This window comes from Talpa europaea, assembly GCF_964194135.1.
Source record: "Talpa europaea genome assembly, chromosome: 16".
NCBI lineage: Eukaryota > Metazoa > Chordata > Mammalia > Eulipotyphla > Talpidae > Talpa > Talpa europaea.
The window spans coordinates 1467464-1488256 of NC_140084.1; the positions used below are offsets into that span (position 1 = coordinate 1467464).

At 62.2% G+C, this 20793-nt stretch overlaps 1 protein-coding gene across 2 annotated transcripts; it reads right to left on the bottom strand.

Moving 5' to 3' along the window:
- Positions 1–594: 594 nt before the first annotated feature.
- On the bottom strand, positions 595–14377 carry IRF8 (interferon regulatory factor 8; the record flags this gene model as incomplete). Of its 2 annotated transcripts, none has more annotated exons than XM_084257751.1 (8): positions 595–768; positions 1358–1473; positions 2127–2513; positions 5630–5677; positions 6648–6753; positions 7972–8060; positions 9642–9825; positions 14204–14377. In XM_084257751.1, the coding sequence occupies 8 exons, from the start codon at positions 14375–14377 to the stop codon at positions 595–597; spliced, it is 1278 nt and encodes a 425-aa protein (XP_084113877.1). The 2 variants fall into 2 exon arrangements, with proteins under 2 accessions (XP_084113877.1, XP_084113876.1); XM_084257750.1 differs by having other exon boundaries at positions 6627–6753.
- Between the last annotated feature and the right edge of the window lie 6416 nt (positions 14378–20793).

Below are 20793 nucleotides of genomic sequence, written 5' to 3' on the forward strand. Positions count from 1 at the left end.
CACGAAATGGCACCAGCTCGCCTGGCCACGGGCTGTCCCCCGGCGCTGGGCACACATCCTTCCAACAAGCCAGGACTTCTGCTTCCATGGACACAAGGGAGCTGGGCTCTTAGGTCGTCTTAACTCTCATTAACATGTTTCAAGATAGAAAGGCATTTTGCATCAATCGACAGGCCCACAGCTAACAGGCCCACAGCTAAACCAGCTCTGGGCCCACAACTCGATAATAGACCCCACGTCTCTGTACGGGAAGCAGCAGCTTGCTAGCAACATTGAACGCTGAGTCTCTGGAAGTCTCAATGACCCCAGAGCGCTGACAGCAACACAGGGATGGACCGTAACTTGGGGAAATGCTCGAAATGGACCTTTCCTCTGGGGTGATCCTGCCAGCGGTCAGACGGGCTGGTGTGCATTTGCATGTCCACGGCAGAAGCGTACCCCTTGCTTCTGAAGTCAGGTGCTCGGAGCTGCCCTTCCGACATCGAGAGCAGAGGAAGGCACCGGCCCAGGCGGGAGGGGGCCGCGCCCGGAAGCCATTGCAACAGTGACTGTGATGAAGCACGCGAGACGCCGGCGGGGGGGTGCCTGAGGCTCTTAGACTGTGATCTGTTGGTTTTCTCTGAAGAAGGGTCTCTGGTGTGAGGCGCAGACGTCGGGGAACACCCGGAAGACCTGGTCTGCCTGGAGCTCCTCGGACTGCAGGAGGGCGCCGGCCCCGCAGCCCTTTCCAGCTTCTTCCACCAGCTGCCGCACGTACAGCTGCTCCACCTAATGGGGCGCGCACGTGGTCAGGGGGGAGAGGAGGGCGGTGGGGCTTCCTTGGAGCCTAGCCAGGTTCTCTGACTCCCCTGACCCAAAGCGGCACTCAGAGCCGCCACGCAAGCCCGCAGCAGAGGAACCCGGACGAGCCAGACGCAAGAGAGGGCGAGCAGTGTTCCTGCAAAGACGCCCGGCCAGGTACGTTCTCCCAGCCTGGCCCGCCAGTGTCCAGATTCCACCATTAGTTTCATTCCTTTGACTAGAGTGAAATAAGGGCCCTTAAAGCCTAAATCTGTCACTAAGAACTTAAGGAAACTGAATAGGTGGCATTCTTCTTAAAAAAAAAAAAAGTCAAACAAAAAAGGGAAAAAACCACAAAGCCGATGGGGACCCTGGAGCATGAGAAGAGGTTCAAAGGCGGCAAGAATCTGCTTCTCCCCCACCCACCACACCCCCGTGACGGTCTGGCCCAGGCCTGCCTCTGCACGCAGGTGGAGCACCGCAGTCCTTGCTGCCCATTCTCCAGCCCAAGGATGAAACAGGTCCTGAGGTGGGGACCAGGAGCTCTGCTCCAGGTGCTGAAGCTGCCCACTCTTACCTGCACGAGGATGAGCTTGGAGCGCAAAGGAGTCATGTCTGGAAACTCTTCCCCGAAGCACAGCACCACCCTGCTGTCAGGGAGCCGGCCCTGGCTGCTGTAGAACTGCTGGAGCTCTGGAAGACATGGGAGCAGCTGCCACTCGGGTCTCACCATCCCTCTCTTCACACGCGCGCACACACAGGACACCACCCGCCCTCTCGGGGCCTCCTCCAGGAAGCCTCCTCAAATCCGTCAGGCCAGTGGCTAGAGAGATCTGACATGGGCTCCAGGCCACTACCTTTACTGAGAGGAGCGGGAGCTCTGGGGCACAAGAAGGGAGCAGACGCACAGCACTGGAGGGGGTGAGGCCACCTTCAACATCCTGCCCTTCTCGGGGGCCCCGACCAGGGTGGGGTCCTGATCAAGTGTCCACAGGCTGGTTCTGAAGAGCGGTGTGCGAGGGGAGCACAGCTCCAAGTGCATGCACAGTCCCAGGGCCCTGCCTGGGGTGGCCTGCCTGCATTTCCAGCCACCCCACCCCGGGCACAGGCACTATCCTCCACAGAGCTGCCCTTATTCCCCTGACAGCCAACAGTCCCAGAGAAAGGCAGGGGCTCGGCACCTCATTTCATAAGCGGGGAGGTCACGACACAAGAGATGTCCCCGGGATCAGGGAAGGAGGGCACAGCAGGATCCCAACACCTCCCCCACCCTAGGCCACACCTAGAGGGCTCAGGCAGGAAGGAGGGTGGCCACTAAGCAGGGGCAGCAGGCGACGGGCAGCTACCTCGGAGGAACTGGTTGGTGTCGAAGACCTTGGCCACCTCGTCCCGCTCCAGCTTGTTAGGTCGGTCCCTGCACACCACGGCGTTACCGCTGCAGAACACGCGGCCCTGGCACAGCCGCTTGATCAGCACGCCCTGCCGGCTGCTGTGCAGCAGCACCCCACGCTCCAGGTGCCCAAACAGCTTCCGCGTCACCTGCCTCTGCCGCTCGCTGGGGATGGTGTCGGCCGGCGGGAAGCGCACCAGCTCCAGGCCCTCAGACCCCAGCAGCTTGCCACTGGGCAGGCCTGGCTGACTGGGGGACAGGCGGCAGCCCTCGGGGCAGGTGGTGGTGGTCTGGCCCACCAGCTTGCCCCCGTAGTAGAAGGTGATGACCATCTGGGAGAAGGCTGCAGGAAAGAGAGCGGTGGGTTGGCAGCTGCGGGAGGGGGGATGTCCCAGCCCCTCCTGCCCACAGTCCTTTCCTCCAGGAGAGATGGTGCCTAGCTTTGTGTGCCTGGACCCCTTAGGTGTTCTGGAGAACTTCACACACCCCTTCTGGAAATCACGTGTGCAAATACACGAACAATTGAGGAACCAAGGATTCCCAGCGTGAAAGGCCACTGTGGGTCTCCGCGCCTCCAGGGAAGGCCGCCGACGCAGCAGTTTGCAGATCCCATGGGAGTAAGCCTGGCGCCCCGGGCCCCTCCAGGGGGCTTGTGCTGGGCACCACCCACACGACCATTGGGCAGCCGTCGGGGTGCCGTGACCTCAGCTTCACTGAGCTCCCACCCCAGCCCTGGCCCTGGCCCTGGCCCTGGCCCTGCATCGGTCAGACTGCAAGACTCCCGCTGACGGCCACAGGCCCGCTCTGCGCGGCAGTTAACAGCACTCTGGGAAGGTGCGGGGTGGCAGGTGCGCTGCCTGCCTCACTGACCCGACACTGGGGGACACCGAGGCCCATGGGGCCGCCCAGTAGAGGTGAGCAGCAGCGCCCACATCTGACCCCGCAGCTGTCATGGCCGCTCTCCACCCTCCCACCCTCCCTTAACATTTGCACGACCTTGTGACTCCACACGTCCCACCTCCCCCACTCCCGGCACCTTGGACTTCGTCCCACATGAAGGAAGAGCTCCAGTCGCCCCTTGGCCCCATCCTGGCCAAGGCCTTATCTCCTATAAGGGCCGGGCAGGGTGCCTGCATGGCCACAGGAAGGCTCTGGCTCAGAGCAGGGTCGAGCTGGGAGGGGCTAGGCCGTGGCCCACTGACTCCAGGGCAGAGTGAGACCAGGAAGGAGAAACACATCAGGTCAGTCCTCCCCGTTCAATGGGCCCACGGCCACCCTGCCCTGCAGGCCCTCGAGGCCGGCCAGTGAGTAGTTGGTCTGACCATGGGAGTGGCCCAGAAAAGATGCCGCCTGACACGTCATCCCAGCTGAACAACCCGGCAGACAGCTTCAGGGTTCCAGGCCTCAGTTTTCCCACCTGCAAGTGGCAAAAACAGTGGCCACCTGCTGGGTGGATGCGAGGACTGCAGGAGCTGGGGTGTTGGCTCGGAATGGGAGCCCTGTCTGAGCAGATACTAAGTGAACTGGGGTAGCAGGACAAGATGAGTGGCACGGAGACACCTCCTGGAGTGGTAACTTGCAGGGCCTGGCCTACCCTGTCCCGTGCTGCAGCCCTAGTAGCACATTTAATGCTCACAACCACCCCTGGCGGCAGAGACTACCAGGTAAGGAAACCCCAGCAAAGGCAGGCAGTGCACCTGCACTCGACGGCACACGGCTAGGTGGGAAGTGGTTGTCCCCGGCCGGCAGGCCGCCCTGCTCCCGTGTCCCTGAGCATGAGCCACACCGTCAGCCCAAGCACTGCCCTTCACCCCAATCATCGGACACGGCCCAGGGCACAGCTGACGCCGCCGTGGCATGTGTGAATCCACCCGCGCAGCGCAGTGCCATTAACTCGGGTTCGTTGCCAGAGTTTCACATGGGAAGGTCTCTCTAGAAAAACGGGAGGATGGAGCCTGGCTGGACTTACAAGGCCACAGAGCCCCAGCGCCCTGAGGCCAGAGGGCCACGTCTCTACTTTGCCACAACCCCTGCGCCTCCCCGTCGCCGCTCCCCTGCCCCCTTTACGGTCACGTGACCGAGACCAGGGGGAAGAACAGGGTCCCCGAGAGCAACTCATTAACGAGAGGGGTGTGTGCACACTGTGTGTGGGAAATGACAGCGATAAGAAGCCCACACCTGCCAGATGTTTTAGGACTCTCTTTGCAGGAGGCTGTGGCCATGAATAGCTTCGTTCACCGTGTGCTAAGACAGCCCTGGGCTAACCCGGCAAACTTCCTCCCCCAGCTATGTCCTCTCTCACCCAGATGCCACAGTCCCATGGCCCCAGAAAGCATCAGTCAGCAGACTCCCCACGGCCCAGAGGTAAGCAGGTCAAAGGCCGAGTCCCATGGCCCTGGGCCTCCGGAGCTGGGCCTGCTGAGTACGGCTGCTGCCCAGGGCAGATGACCTCGGGCAGGCTGGAAGTTAGATGCCTGGGTTTGAACCCAGCATGCGCTTACTAGCTGTGTGACGTGGGAGCAATTTAACCTCTAAGCCTCTGTCTCCTCAATCGGCGAAGCAGACCTCCGAGGAGGTCACTCCCCAGCTGGAGGGAGAGCTGCCCCCCACCCCGACCCCACCCCCTGGTCTCCAGGCACTTCTCCCGCAGCCCGGCTTCCCTCTGCACCAGGTGGCCCGGGCCCAGCCCTGATACTGCTGATACTAGTGAGTCAGGCAGGCGTTTCCACGGGCCACGGCAGCTCCTGGTTTCCTTCTCTCTGGAGATGTCATCGAGGGTCTAAAGGTAAGTTCCAGGGGCCACTGGCAGAGACCAGCCACGTCCAACAGGAATCAGACACGCCCAGCAAACGGGCCACCTCGGCCCAACACGGGCAGCAGGGACAGGAAGCCTGGGCCACGCTCAGGCCGGAACACAGCTATATGACAGCTGCCCCCCACCCCCACCCCACGCTGCTCCAGGGAGACGAGACGGGCCCCAAGGCCCTCAGCCTGGACCCTGCGCCCGGGGCGCACGCAGTCCTGCCACCACCGTACTGTCGCCCCCGCCGCCAGCCCACAGCCTCACCACCACCCACAGGGCTTGGGAGAGGGTCAAGGAGACCGGTGCTGGTGATGTCCATGCCCCCGCCCCGCCACGTAACACCGCGCTGAGTCTGCACGACACTCCCATGACGGCTGTCACTGGTCCCACTTTGCCCCGAGGAGCCTGAGGCTCCCAGCACGAGAGGGCAGAGCTGGGCCCTGGGCGGGCCTGGCCACGCTCTTTCTGGGATGTGGCTGGCCCGCAGAGTGCTCCCGGGGTCTGTCCGTTGGTTCTGGCCAAGAACGGGCTCCCGAGCCAAACGATGAGACTGGGTTCCTCACTTCCAACACCAAGCTGTGCTCGTCCACACGGCCCTCCCCACCTTGCCCTCAGAGACGCCCATGCCCGCTGCCCACCCGAGGGCCCGTGCATACCTGAATGGTGCGGGTCGTAGGCCGCGTACCCCGCCACCAGCGGCAAGCCTGCCGGGGCAAGACAAAAGCAGGTCAGAGGCAGCAGCTGATGCGCAGGAGGTGACCCCGCCTTCCCTCTCTGAGCAGAAGCTCGCATGGCATGCTGGAGGGGCCGCTGTGGCCTCCTCAGGGCACAGTTCAGAGACCCAGGTCTCATAAACCGACCTCAACCCAGCCGCGGTGGGAGGGACGGCAGCCTCCTCTGTCTGCGGGATGCCGGCCTCGTGGCAGTGTGGCCCTGTGGGGCCGTTTCCTTCCCACCAGGGACTACTTCTGAAACAGGGCTGGACTGTTCTCCCCCCTCATCCAGGGCTGGCCTGGCTTGCCTGGGAGGGGAGCTACGTGCCCAAGGTGCTGCTGCAGCACCAAGCTGTGCTCGCTTGGCTGAGGGCTCGCCCAGGGCCCATGCTGTGGCCACCTCAGGGCACCTGAGCTGGGGTCACCTCCTGGTGTCCCACAGACACAGGGAGTGAAAAGGTCGAGGGAGGAAGCCAAGGTTGCTGCTCGTGGAAGGTGACTTCAAGCAGTAAGGAGAAGTCAGCAGATGCGAATAAAGAGGTGAATAAAAGGGTGACCCCCCCCCCCCCGGGGGCAGGCGTCATTTTACAGGTGAGCAGCTGAGTCTGCACTAAGAGCTGCACTTCCCAACATGGGAGCCAGACCAGGACCTGCCTCTGGCCTGTGCTCCCTCCCCACAGGTGCCAGGGCCAGCCTCGGTGTCCAGAGAGACTGGCCGGGTCACTGATGTGGAGCCCAGGGTCTGGCAAGTGGGGCCAAGCAGCCTCCTGCTCACCACCACGGCTCCCCCGACCTTCCCAGAGGCAGGCAGTGACCCTCCTAGCGGGGCAATGTGAGTGGGGCTCAGGGCACGGGGGGTGCAGCCCTCGGGGTGGGAGCCAGTGGCACCTCTCTGGCTCAGCTGCTACCTTCAGCACAAGAGGGGTTCTGGCAGCACCACGCCCCCAGCTGCCCACCTCACCTGCGCTGGGCTGCTGTGTCCACCAGTCCTGGAGGAGCGGGTTCCGGCAGGCCTCCGGGGGGGACGGGCTCCTCTTCACGATCCCCATGTAGTCGTCCACGGAGGGCTGGGCCAAGACGAAAGGGTTACACTCAACTAAAGGCACACTGTCACCTCTCACGAGACCAAAGGATAGTCTGCATCTGGAAAGCTCCAGCCAGTAACCCCACCAGGCTTATTGATCACGGCACGTGACCCTCCCCCGGATCCCTGACAAGTTTCCTGGCCTGGTCATTGGAAGTGCCTGTTACAAAACCCAGCGGCAGACCCTTCAGCTGCCGGGCGGGGTAGGCGCGCTCGGGGACTCTGAAGCCACTGCCCACTGCAGCAGTCTCCCTCGATGTGCTATGTCCAGGTATTCAGTCTCCGACCCATTCCATGAAAGAGGCAGGAGAGTCCTAGCAGGAAGCACCCTGGAGGCCGCCTTCCCAGGAGCAGGCGCCAGCCCGTTTTCTCACTCTCTCGGCGGAGTCATCAGAAAGGCCTGGGATGTAAAACCTGACCTTGTCAGGGAGACACAGAGCCCAGAGGTCCCTCGGTCCACTGCCAGAGGCTGCCCAGAAGCCCAAAAGCAGGAAAGTGCCTTTGTCTGTCTGCATTCTCCAACAGCCAAGCCATTCACCGGGGTTCTGCTGTCCCCACGCACGGGTCATTAAGAATTTCTCCAGCCCCACCACCACCTTCTCCGAGGGCTGGGTAGGATTATGGTAGCCAGACAGCAGCCAGCGTGTTAAATCCATCAAGAACTGATGGATTTAAGCTGAGGGGCTGAGCATGGAAGAAAAGGGCACCCTGGGAGGTAAGGTCGTATTCCAAAACCACCACGTTCTCCCACGGCAAGCCCACCGAGCCTCTACGTCAGGCCTGTCAGCCACAAGCCCACGCGCGATGCCGAGGGCTCCAGTTCTGCTTTCTGGCCACTAAGGGCCAAAAGCTGCAAGGAGGAGACCGTCGCCTGCCAGCCCCTGCAGCCAGGGTGGCGCCCACGTTGCACACAGCCAAGAGGCCGGGCAAGCTGACACTTTGCTCACAGCCTAAGAAGGCTGGGGAATCACGACGCTCTTTTAAACAACTGTGATTGAAGCTGTTTAAAATATGAAAAGTTTAGACACCGAGGAAGCCCCATGACCTGGAGCTGGCAGCCAAGTCCTGGGGGTGCATGTGGGGACCCGTGGGGAGGCTGAGCTGGTGAACCCTATCCCTGCCCCTCTGCCAGGTGGAGGCCCTTGCCTGAGGCCCCGGCAGGGCGCCAGAGGACCTGCAGGGCCCCGACGCGCCCCCTCACCTCCTTGATCAGCTCATCGATTTCGGAGCGCCCACACTCCATCTCCGTGACCTCGTTCACACAGCCGGGAGTCGTCACGCCGAGCTTGTCTGCAGAGAAGCAGACACACATGACCAGTGGCACTGGAGCTCCGCCACTGCCATCAGCCTGCTGAGCTGAGGGAAGGAAGTCAGCCAGCGTCCCCGCTGCTGAGGAGGCCGGCTTGTTCTTCCCAGGCTTCTGCAGTCATCAGATCGGCAGGGTCGGAGAGAAGCTGCCTGTGGTTGCCCACTCGGGGCACAGAGGGCAGGTGGGTCTCTCCATCTGTGGGGGGGTGTGCTCTGTGCCCAGCGTCCTACAGAGGCTCAGCCCAGCAGCGGGGGCGTGTGAAGACACTCAGACTTCCTGGCACAGGGTGCCTGCAGGTTAGGGTCTTTTTTTTTCTAAGTCAATTGACAGGAAATCTTTTTTTGGCCTTCCCAAATACACACACACATCTGTGCACACACAGGCCACGCACACCCCTGGCCATCCAGCCAGGCCTGCCCGGAACGGCCCAAAAGCACGTGTGCGAGCACAGACAGCACTCTGGATGAGGCACACCACCCCCACCTTTTCCTGGCCAGTATTCGCCCTTGACTGTGGGAGGTGCTACAACCCAGGAAGGTGACTATTGGGGTTCACTGGTCAATGATCTATGCAATCCCCCCACACTTTCATCCTGACTGAGTTGTGATTCCATTTTGATAGAGTTAAGAATCCACATAGCCGGGGATGGGGGAAGTGGAGGGTGTGGGGAGGCAAGGCAGGGCACCCCCCAACATAGCTTGCGAACCACTGAAGTACAGAGGACCGCAAGTCCATTTAAACATTATGCAAATACAGGCTCCCCCACCCCAGCCACCCCGAGAACCTGCTGCTCCTTAAATAGCTCCTTTGCAGGTGATGCTGGCTGCTTCCGTGCTATAAACAAGTCAGGGTCACCTGCCAGTTCCGCTTCGGCTGGCTGGGCTGCCCAGCAAGCCACTTTGCAGAAGATCTGAGGCCGCCCGACCACATCTGCCCAGAGACAGGGTTCTGCTGTCCCCGCTTCGGCCTCCCCATAGACGCCTTACTGGGACTTTCCAGCCTCAGAGACTTCGGGAACTACCATGTCCCAGCATGGATCAGGCTCCGGACACCTGACCTCCAGCCACAGAGCCAACGCTGCCGCCCTCTGTAACTTCGTCCGTGAGCCTGACTCAATCCCTGAAAGCCATCCTTTCTTTATCCACCTCGTTACCCCCCCACCCCCCGCTGAAGGGAAGTTTCTAGAAAACAAAGGGAATTCCTCCTCCATGCTGTCAGGGATCCTTGCTCCTACCCGCCCCTGTCACTGAGCCCCAGGGCAGCCCCACACCGTGTCCCTGGCTGGAGGAGGAGCGAGCCCAGCCCGCTGCCACCCCTCCCGCCCACCTCCCCCCACTGGCGCCTGGGCTCGAGCAACTGGAAGCTGCCACTTGGTCAGCAGATGGAGGGTGAGGTCAGCGGAAAAAGCTCTCCACGTATCTTATACAAAGGCGAATGCTTTGTTTAGCTGGAACCACTCGCCCCAGGCCCTGTGGGCGGTCACTCTCCGCCCAGACCCTACTCTGCAGCGGGGCTATGAGCCGGGCAGCCTCTGCCGGGCAGTGAGCCCAAAGGATAGTTACATTTTTGCTCTTCCTCGGGGACGATGCGGTAAACTTTGTATGGCTCGGAAATGTCCAGCTGGGACCGGTCTGTCACTTCCTCAAAATCTGGGCTCTTGTTCAAGGCACAGCGTAGCCTCGTCTTCCAAGTGGCTGGTTCAGCTTTGTCTCCTTCCTTAAACTTCCCTTTAAAGACTGCCCAGGCCTGGAGGAAGGAAGAGAAGCACATTACACTCGCAGCGGCTGCCCCTCCACAGTGAGGCCACGCTGCCACGGCCAGGACCCCGAACACCCTTGCTCTCCTGCAGCTTCTCTGGCCATCGGCTCCCACCCAGGGAACTTCAGAGCTCGGCACTTGAAGCAGACCACTTCCCCCGACAGATGGCAAAAGCCCCCAAGCTGGGAAGTGGCTCCTGCGAGACGGCCCAGCTGAGCCGGGATTCGAATCCAGGCCCCCCCACCCCGCCAATGCACATGTAAACACACGTGTCGGTATGTCTCTTGGCAAATCCTCCGCTGGACCGGAGGGTCAGGAAAAGCCTGAGGTCAAGTATCACAGAGAGGAAGTCGCACATGGTTTCACTAGAATGTTCAAAACAAACAACAATTTTTTGCTTTTTCAAATTGGCTAAAATTTGCCATGAAAAGGGAACACTTGAAAAAACCCTCAGTGTGGTCATCCACTGCCCTGCGATTTTTATAGACATTTTGTTTTGCATTGGGGTATTTATTCCAGCTGCCCCTTCCTTCCACCCCCACCCCCCCCACACACACACACACACACTCCACCAGCCCTGGGCACTGTTCAAACGCAAGGAAATATTTTTCCTCTCCGCTGTTTTTCACAGCTCTGTTTTCTGACCAAACCTTACCATTTGAATTAGGACCAGAAATTCAAAGCTGGAAATAGAGTCGAAATGTAGAATGACGCAGTATTTTTTTTTTAATCAAATGTGTAAATGGCACAGTTTTGAGATTTCAAAATGCAGACACACCCATTAGGAGGTAACTCCCATGGGGTGAAAATAACCTCCGGGTTTAGGCAAAAGCAGATACATCTTCCAGCCTAAAATAACACGAGGTCTGGAGGGAACTCTCAGCCCCCTTCAGGAAAATGCAGCTCTCAAGTAACCTTCCCAAGTCCTGCACCTGGGATTAGCGGCCACAATCCTGATGCCAAGCCAGCAGAGCCTCACCAGGTCAAGCCAACACTAGCGCCAGCCCCTGGGGACCTAGTGAAGACCACTCCTGGGTGCTGCCCATTAAGATGCTCGCGCAGCAGGTGTGGGTAGGCCTGGGAGTCTGCATCCCAGCACACTGCCGGAGGTGGCCAGGAGGCTGAGCGACAGCTCCCTCCGGAGGACGCCTGCTGTCCCCTCCCACGGGCACGGAGGCTGGGCCAGTCACATCAGTGCCTGTGCCCTCTCCCCTGGGTGCCCTCTCCCCTGGGTGCCCTCTCCCCTGGGGCACCCTGCATTCGGGTTCTGCACCTCCGCCTGAGATGAAGAAATTGGAAGAACGTTCCCATTAATGAGGAATGACTGTTTCCTTTCCTGACAGAGCTGCAAAGCCCCCGTTAGAGCTATTTCTTGAAGCAAATAATCTTCAGTCCTTTCTTTCTTTTACTCTCATTATTCATTCGCAGCACCACAGGCCCTGGATTGATTTTTTTTTTCTTTTCAAAGAAAGGTAAGCACTACCCACGTGCACGCTGGACAGTAATTTCTGTGTTTTCTTACTTTAATTGGAGTCTCCGCCTCGGCACGACTGAGGTGTGGGGTGGGATCATTCTTTGTGGTGGGGGCTGTCCGACGCATGGCTGGACACCAAGAAGTATCCCTGGCCTCTACCCCCTAGATGCCAGAACCACCGCCCATTGTGTTAACCAAAAGTGTCTGCAAACATTGCCAAGTGTCCCCAGCAGGGAAAACTGACAGCTCCTGCCACCAGAGAGCCCGGCTGGCCCATGTCACACGTGTGCGGCGGGAGCACGGCCCGGAGCACACTGGCCCCAGCGCTGCCAGGGTCACCGGTTCACCCCCACTTACCTGGAGGAGAAAGCCAGGACACCCCCACACCCAAGCCAGGCCCAGGCTGAGGAGGTGCCCCAGGCTGCATCTCCTCCGGGGGTAGCCAGCTCTCGTCAACATGGCAGGACTCTCTCCCCAGGTGTTTCCAGAGCTCACATGAGACAGAGCAGAGAGCCCCCGGGGCCCCGACAGCAGCCGCCATGCTGCAAAGGCTCCATCGGGCCCAAGCCTCCTGGCTGCCGGGCTCCAGCCGCCAGCCGCACGGCCTCTGGACAGGGCTGCCTCTGCTCGAGTCTCAAGAATCTAACACTATTAGTTTGTTTCCTTGGGGGCTGCTGAATTTTAAACACCGGAGCCACTAAGTGAACATGCACTCCCCCCAGGGCTGGGCAGCCGCTGGGCACCAGCCCTCAGTCACCGGATCCCCCTGCACTCCTGGAGGAGGGGGACACTCTGTAAGAATGACCACGAGCTGCTCTCAGGACCCGAAATGCCCCGGACGCACCGAGCGCGGGCTGCTGCCGTGACGAAGGCCACCGGCGGCAGCACCATCTGACCACCCGCGCCCAAGGCAGGCGAGCACCATTTTCTTCACTCACAGACGTGCAAAAGGTCTTTGATTGTTTGAAACAAAACGGGGCCGGCCGGGGCCAGACTGCTGATGGCCTCCAGCAGCGGCGGCAGCGGGTCAGCACCAGGTGTGCCCCAGAGGACGGAGGCGCAGGCGGGCAAGCCCACCAGGCTCTTCCCTCGGGATCTCACTGGCAGGGGGCGGGGGGTGTCTCCCCCACAGACCTCATGGCCCCAGCTCCAAGCGGACACCATGTGCCCCTCCTGCCCCCATTCCTGCTGAGATTGTAGACTCATTTCAGATTGCCACACTGGCGACTGCGTAATCAACGGAAAGAAAGCCCTGGAAATCTTGCACGTTCTTCTCCAGGCTGTTGAAATGCTGGGAGGAACGTTGCATAAGACACATAAATCTGGGGCTTGATTTCATTCTCCCTAGAGCAGAGGTGGAAGCAGGGGGAGGGTGAAGGGAGCGCCACAGGCGGGTCCTACAGGGCCTGTCCAGCCCCTGGGCTCTCCCTGCACCCCACACCACCATTTAAACCTCTGTCCTGGTCATGGGCAGCTCCTAGAGGGGCCTCCACAGGAACGAGCAGGGGGGTATACCCCCCAGGGAGGGGGCATTTGGCAACGTCAGAGACGTTTTTGGAGGTCGCAGGTAGGACTCGGGGAGTAGCCAGGGGTAGCCAGGGATGCTGCAATGCACCCTGCAGTGCTCAGAGGGACGCCCACAAGAGCTGTCTGTGTCCCACCAGCCAGGGCTGAGGAAATCTGGGCTGTCAGCATCTAGAACCTACACTCCCAACTAACTGGGCACAGTTTAAACTTAGCCAAGTTTTCCCAAGAAACTGACCCTGATGCCAGAGGCAAAACCCTACAAGTGAATGAGAGCAGAGCCCACAAAACTCCGAGAAGGAGACAGGCGGCCCAGCCCTAGCATCGTGGTGGGCACGCGGGTCCTCGCAGGGAGGGGAGTGAGCAAGGCCTGCATGCGCCCACTTCTCCTGGAGACAGCCTGCAACCCGCATCGGTCTCCAAGAGACTAGAGACCCAGACTCCAGGCTTAGGAGAATATGCAAGGGTGTGAGGCCTCGCAGACTTCAGACAGACCCTGAGGGGCTAAAGAGCCACTTAAGTCAAGAATGGCTGATTTACATTCTGTTCTGTTCGGGGACTGGGATTTAATGGGCTGTCATTGTGTCCCTTGGTGTCGGAACACGGGCAGCCCTGGCTGAGCATCGAGAGCATCACATAGGGTGCTGCCCAGGCGGGCTCTGCCTGCTTGGGGTTGGGAGGGAGCAAGGACTCAGGGGTGGGCTGCCCAGGCTCGAACGCCAGCTTCATCATCTAGGAACTGGGAGCTGGAACCAGCCACTTCTTCCCCCGGGGCCACTCTGGCACCAGGTCGAGAAAGGCACCTGCCCCCAGGGCGATGCGACAGGAAACCAAGCAGAACCCGAGAGCCTGGCCAGGCACAGAGCAAGCTCAGCGGGCCCGGCTACCAGGGTGCAGAAGGGGAACAGAACCGCAAGCCCTCCACGCCTGGGTGCTCGGGACCCTCTAGGGAGGGAGCACTAGTTTTAGACACCCCACCAGCCGGCCCCAGGAGCGAGAACAGGTGGCGGCCTTCTTGTCAGAGTAGACCCGCCTGGCCAGCAGGAAGACGCAAATCTCTCCCGGAATTCTAAGTGGGACTTGGACAGTGGCCGGGGGAGAGGTCTCTCCGAGGCCCTCGCGAAGCTGTCTTTCCACAGCAATGGGGCGTGGGTGGAGAGCGTGCCCGGGGAAAAGGTCGTCGGAGGAACGACCTCCAACGTGGTGGAGTCACATGACTGATACGAGGCCACCTGGTAACGACTGTGGAAGGGCGCTCGGCACCAGTGTTTGCCCCTCACCAACGGGGGCAGTGAGGCCACCCCTCGCCCCTCCACCGGCCCCGCGGAAGGTAGCGGCTGCGTGGGCTTGGGGAGGCGGGTTCTGTACCTTGAAGATGGAGGCATCCACCTCCTGGTTGTAGTCCTGCTTGCCAGCGTGTTTCCACGGGATCCGGAACATGCTCTTTTCATCATTCTCCCAGATCAGCCCCGGGTACATGCCGCTGTCGATCTGCTCAATCAGCCACTGCCGGAGCCGCCGCCCGCCGTTGCGGTCACACATCCTGGGAAGAGAAAGCCGGACACGATGTCACAGCCCACCCCTCTCGTCACAGCCGCACGCCCAGCACGGCCAGGAGCTGCTGACAGTGGTCGGGAGGCCCAAGCAACAAAGCGGCCGGCCCAGGAGCCCCAGGCCCAGGAGCCTGGCCCCTGCCCAGAGAAGACCACGCTGGCCTCCTGCAAAGCTTTAGCGGCTGGCGGGCAGACGTCGGCCCCCTAGGTGCTGGCCATCCTCTTTCAGCTTTTGCCTGATGTTGCATTCCAGGCAAACACAGCCACACCTGACAGCATCTTCATGCCACCTGCAGCATGAGACGGGGACGTCACCTCCATGTTCCCAGTGCCCTCAACGGTGGTCACCACTCTCAGGTGGTGCATCACCTGATCCTGCTGTTACCAGTGTTCACGAGTGGATGTGACATCTGTGCTCTCTGAGACAGAGAAAACCCTCATAGCTACCCCTTCTAGAAGGTTCTTCCACAGCTAGGTCAGTGACAAGAGCGGGAGTTTAGGTATGAGACAGAGCTGGGTGCCCTTCCAGTCCCACCATCTCTGGGCCGGGTGGCATGGCCACCCCTTAACCTTGGAGGGGGGCAGCCACCTGCAGGAAAGCCAGGATAATGACTGCTCAGCGGCAGCAGCACTATGAGGACGCATATCTGAGACAGTCCCAGGCCTCACAGCCTCCCCAGGGAACAGACGCTGCTGCTGTTATCCCACCTCCTTCCCAGAGACCCTTGTCACCCGCTGGAGAGAACAGACGAGAGCCAGGGAATCAACTGGGCTGCAGATGCAGCAAGGCTGGCTGGGCAGACTCTTTCAGAAACACCAGCATCTCAGGACTGCTCAGCCCAGGGCACGCAAAGACACCCCTTGGCAGGACATCTCTGTGGGAGCAGGGAGCCTCCCGGCAGCACAGACGGAGGGAACACCGCCACACTGACAGACGGCCAGCATTTACAAGAACAGGATGGAAATCCCCTTGGCAACTGGACAGCTGCCCACCCAAAAGAAAAAAAACTGGCACGTCCATCCTTCTGATCAAAATGTGACCTCGTCAGGCAAAAAAGTTGGAAAGAATCAGCAGTGCCAAGACACAGCGTCCCTAAGTATAGGGGTGCATCCGGAGCCCGCCGGTCCACAAAGCAAAGCTGTGTGTCAGCCGGCAGGTGGCTGCGGGTCAGGGAGAAGGGCCAGGCCCGGGAGGAGGGGGTGAGGGCCCCCCAGCAGCAACTATAACTCTTCCACCCAAAAACCCCAGCCACGCGTTCTCACGCCGTGAGGGTGGTGCAGGGCGTGACTAGGGACGGGACTGCGACTTGGAAGCTGGCAGTGCCAGCAAAGGCTCCTCTCCGCTAACCTGGGGAAGTCGGTCTCTCCCATGCGCTCCCCGCGTTCTAAAGCTGCCCCTTGGGTTCAAGTGAAGAAGGCACAGATTTGGAAGGACACCGGGGAGAGAAACGAACTGCCAGCAGCAGCACCCCTGGGTGCAGACCCCCAGAGCTACCCGGAGGAAAGGCAGGAGGAGCTGGGTGGGGGGACACGGGTCCGCCACAGTCCGGTCCAGGAGCTGTCCCTGCGCCCCAGCGCTCGGCTCGCCCCTTAGAACAAGGCCAGAGGCCAGAGTCCACGCTCCGCGGGCCTCCTGAAAGGGAAGCAACCTTCACCTGTGCGGGCGCTTTCCAGAAAGCGCGTCAGACTTTCTCACGGGAGCCGGAGCCCAGAGCTGCGAAGGGCGCAAGGAGAAGCAGCAGGGGCCGGAGAGAGGAGTCCGGGGAGCCGCTCGCAGAGCAGAAAGCCGGGGAGCCCTGCAGACATCACCGAACTCTGCCCCCTCTTTGCTCAAGAGGAGAACCCGAGGCCCGGGGGCTCCCCAGGCCCAGGCGGCCCAGGGTCTCCTCCACTGGCCCTGGGGGCCGCCGGGGGCGCGGGGGCTCCGCACGGGAGGGCCCGGGGTGGGGGGTCTGGGGCGTCGCCCGCGCCCCTCCCGTCCCGCCCCGGCGGCCCCGAGAAATGATTTATTGCGCCCCAATGAGCGAGTGCCGGGAGCGCCGGCCGGGAACGCGGCACCAGCCCAGTCACATGCCGCGACTTCCTCTTCCCGGCGGCGGGTCGGGGTCCCCGTGGACGGCCAGCCCCGGGGCCGGGGCCGGAGCCGGAGCCGGAGCCGGGGGCCGCTCCCCGCTCCCTCGGGCGCGCCTCCCCGCCGGGCCCGCCCGCAGGTGCCGCCCGCGGAGAGCAGCGGCCGCCCGCGGACCCGCGCGGCGCGGAGGGGGGCGCGGGCGCACCTGCCGTTCTGGAAAGTTCCGTCTCCGTCCCGTCTGCGGAGGGTCCGGCCCGGCCCGGCCCGGCCCGGCCCGCGCCCGCTGCGCCCCGCGGCGGCCCGAGCGGCTCCCCGTCCCGAGGGGTCCCCCACGGCGCCGGCGCCCCCGGGCGCGTCCCGGGTCCCCCGCGCCTCCGCGCGCGCCGCGCCCAAGTGTTCCGCGCACAGCAGAGTTCAAGGGAAAAGGGGCATTTTTCTCCAAACACCGGCCAACGCCAGGGGCGGCCGGGGCCCGTCTCCCTCCCTGCCTGCCTCCCGGCCCGCGCCGCCCGCGCCCACCTGCGCCCACCTGCGCCCACCTGCGCCGCCGTCCGCGCCGCCCGCGCCCCACGCTCCTCCGCGCAGGTGCCGGGCCGCCCCCGGCGCGCGCCTTTAAGGGCGGGGGCGGGCCCCGCGCGGAGCGACGGCCGCGCCGGCCAATGGGCGGGGTCCCCGCCCCGGGGGCGCGGCGCCGGCCGCTTCTCCTAAGCCGGGGGGTTCCGAGAAACCGGCGCGCGCCGCGGACCTTCCCGCGCCCCGCGGCTCCCGGCCGCGGCCCGGCCCTGCCCGCGCGCGGCCCGGCGGCGTGGGCGGGGGCCGCCCGCAGGACTTCCCCGAGCCCGGCCGGCGGGGTGCGGCCGGCGGGGCGGGGGGCTGTGCCGCGCAGCGGGGCGCCGGCAGGGCCCCCCCCAGCAGGCCCTCGCGCCGGCCGGGCACGCGGCGGGGATCGGCGCTCGCCGGCCGCCCCGAGGCGGCGCCGCGTGACCGCGGTCAGGGCCCGCGCCAAGGGGGTGGGGGGGTCAGACCGCAGGGATCCAGGCTGGGGCGGCGGGACCCCCTTCTTGCCGCAGCGGGTGCTGGTCCCCCCCGCTGACCGCTGGGCGCACCGCCCCCACCAAAGCTCCTGCGCCGCGTGGGCGGCCTCCCCGTCCCGACAGACCCGAGTAAAGTGCCCAGACAACGGCGAAGAGTCCACGAGACGCGGCTCAGAAAGGACGCGTCCCTCACCCCAGCGCCCCGCGGGCCAGCACCCGCGGCCCACGCAGCGGCGGACGACAGCGCCAGCCCAGGGAGCCCGCGATCGCGGCCCGCGAGACCAGAGCTCCCGAGACCAGAGCTCCCCAAGACCAGAGCTCCCCGAGACCGGAGCTCCCGAGACCAGAGCTCCCCAAGACCAGAGCTCCCCGAGACCGGAGCTCCCGAGACCAGAGCTCCCCGAGACCAGAGCTCCCCGAGACCAGAGCTCCCGAGACCAGAGCTCCCGAGACCAGAGCTCCCCGAGACCAGAGCTCCCGAGACCAGAGCTCCCCGAGATCAGAGCTCCCCGAGACCAGAGCTCCCGAGACCAGAGCTCCCGAGACCAGAGCTCCCCGAAACCAGAGCTCCCGAGACCAGAGCTCCCCGAGACCAGAGCTCCCCAGACCAGAGCTCCCCGAGACCAGAGCTCCCGAGACCAGAGCTCCCCGAGACCAGAGCTCCCGAGACCAGAGCTCCCGAGACCAGAGCTCCCCGAGACCAGAGCTCCCCGAGATCAGAGCTCCCGAGACCAGAGCTCCCCGAGACCAGAGCTCCCCGAGACCAGAGCTCCCGAGACCAGAGCTCCCCGAGACCAGAGCTCCCGAGACCAGAGCTCCCCGAGATCAGAGCTCCCCGAGACCAGAGCTCCCGAGACCAGAGCTCCCGAGACCAGAGCTCCCCGAAACCAGAGCTCCCGAGACCAGAGCTCCCCGAGACCAGAGCTCCCCAGACCAGAGCTCCCCGAGACCAGAGCTCCCGAGACCAGAGCTCCCTGAGACCAGAGCTCCCGAGACCAGAGCTCCTGAGACCAGAGCTCCCCGAGACCAGAGCTCCCCGAGATCAGAGCTCCCGAGACCAGAGCTCCCCGAGACCAGAGCTCCCGAGACCAGAGCTCCCGAGACCAGAGCTCCCCGAGACCAGAGCTCCCCGAGACCAGAGCTCCCCGAGACCAGAGCTCCCGAGACCAGAGCTCCCCAAGATCAGAGCTCCCGAGACCAGAGCTCCCGAGACCAGAGCTCCCCGAGACCAGAGCTCCCGAGACCAGAGCTCCCCGAGACCAGAGCTCCCCGAGATCAGAGCTCCCGAGACCAGAGCTCCCCGAGACCAGAGCTCCCCAGACCAGAGCTCCCGAGACCAGAGCTCCCCGAGACCAGAGCTCCCCGAGACCAGAGCTCCCCGAGACCAGAGCTCCCCAGACCAGAGCTCCCCAGACCAGAGCTCCCGAGACCAGAGCTCCCCGAGACCAGAGCTCCCCGAGATCAGAGCTCCCCGAGATCAGAGCTCCCCGAGACCAGAGCTCCCCGAGATCAACTCCCGGCCCTTGTCTAGCTCGATGGTGCCGCCATGTCCATGAAGGAAATGTTCACCGGAAACTCCTCGCCGGGAGCCATGGCGTGTGGAGGAGGGGTCCTGTGTGTGTGTGTGTGCGTGTGTGTGTGCACGCGCGTGTGTGTGCACGCGCGTGTGTTCAGTCTGGAGCCCCTCCTGGGTGCGCACCAGCAGTTACAGTAGACATGAGAGTCCAGCGGGGAACAGCACAGGTGAGAGAAATGAGAAAGTTCTGGAAACAGAAGGAAAAGGTCGTGCCTTTCCACATTCCATTCTGGGGAAGAATTAGGAGAAGTGAGGGTCATAATTGATTTTTCTTTTTATCTCACTGGGCAACGCTACGTAAGCAGCAGCATTTACGTTTTATTCAGACTCTTCCAGGACATGACAATGCATGAGACTGAAAAAGAAATTTTATTTAAAGCCCCAAAATGAAAAAGAAAAAAAACCCTGCAAATTTGAAAAAAATGAATGTTTAAATAAAGGCCCCCCCCCAGACATAAACTGTCAACTTCATAACTGCGGTATTTGTAGTGATCAACATTTCATGACATTTGAAAGCCATGTGCAAAGATCACTTGACAGCACTGAGCCAGAATCTGATTTTACCCCGAAGGTCAAGCGCAAATCAGTGAGACACGTTGTGACCGTGTATATTAAGTCCCAAATGATGGCACAAAGGTTTTGGTGGGGCTGAGTCCAGAGTTTCTAATAAGCGGGTCAAGGAGGCAGGAGCAGGGAGGCCAGACCACGGCTGCCGGGAAGCCTTCGGAGCCATAAATGAAACAAGTTCCCGTTGCCAAGTAATTTCAAATGAAAACTAATTTTTACAGCTCAGATTCTTGAAGAGTATTTAGATAATGTGGAAGTATTTCAGATGTTTGATATGACGTGGGGTGAGCTTTCAGAACTCGGAGAGCCTGCTCTCAGCAGCTCTCAGCTAAGATGCGTTGCAGGGAGAAGACGCAGAGCAGGGCCCATGCGGGGAAAGGTGCTTGGGGGGCCGAGGCCCCAGCCCCAGCTCCCAGAGCCCTCTCCCAGAGGGTCACACAGGATGAGCCGAACTCCCGGATGTGACCACACCTGGCAGGGGCTCAGGTGCTGTCTGCAGGGATGCTGCTGGATTGTCAGGGGCTGGTCCCAGAGGCCCTCCCCTGGCACTGGGCATCAGGGCAGTGGGCCCAGCCCACAGCTGGCTCTCCCAGCCGGCAGTCTCCGTGGCCACGTCAACTCCTCTGCACGAGCTATGGCCGCCTACGGCTGTATGTTCCCACCACTGCTCCCCAGGTACCTGTCATGAACTAGGATGGACTCCCCAGGCTCGAGGGCTCATGCTGAAGGACAGAGGGCAAGAGGGCAGCCACACCCAGCATGGGGGACAGAGGTGAAGGCCGGGTGGGAGAGAGGCAGCTCTCCCAGCTCCTGGAGCACTGTGTGGGTGACCCCACCAGTGGGGACACCGCTCCCCCCAGCCATGGCGCCCAGGCTGGGCTTCCTTGCACTCTGGCCACTGGACCAGTCTCCTCATGCCCAGGTCTGTGATGCTGAGAGCGGGTGCCCTGGGCACCCCCCAGGCTGGCTGTACGTGCCGTGTGTAACTATCCTTAACCTCGGCGAAGTGTAGGAGGATGGGCGCTTGCTTTCCTCTGTCGGGCTTTAACGTCCTCGTTTGACCTGCTCACTGGAGCACCCACACGGCCCTGCCCGCTCGAGCAAAAGCCAGATCCCGATGTGCCCCCTGGCTTTCCCGTCTTCCCGGCGTGATCCCA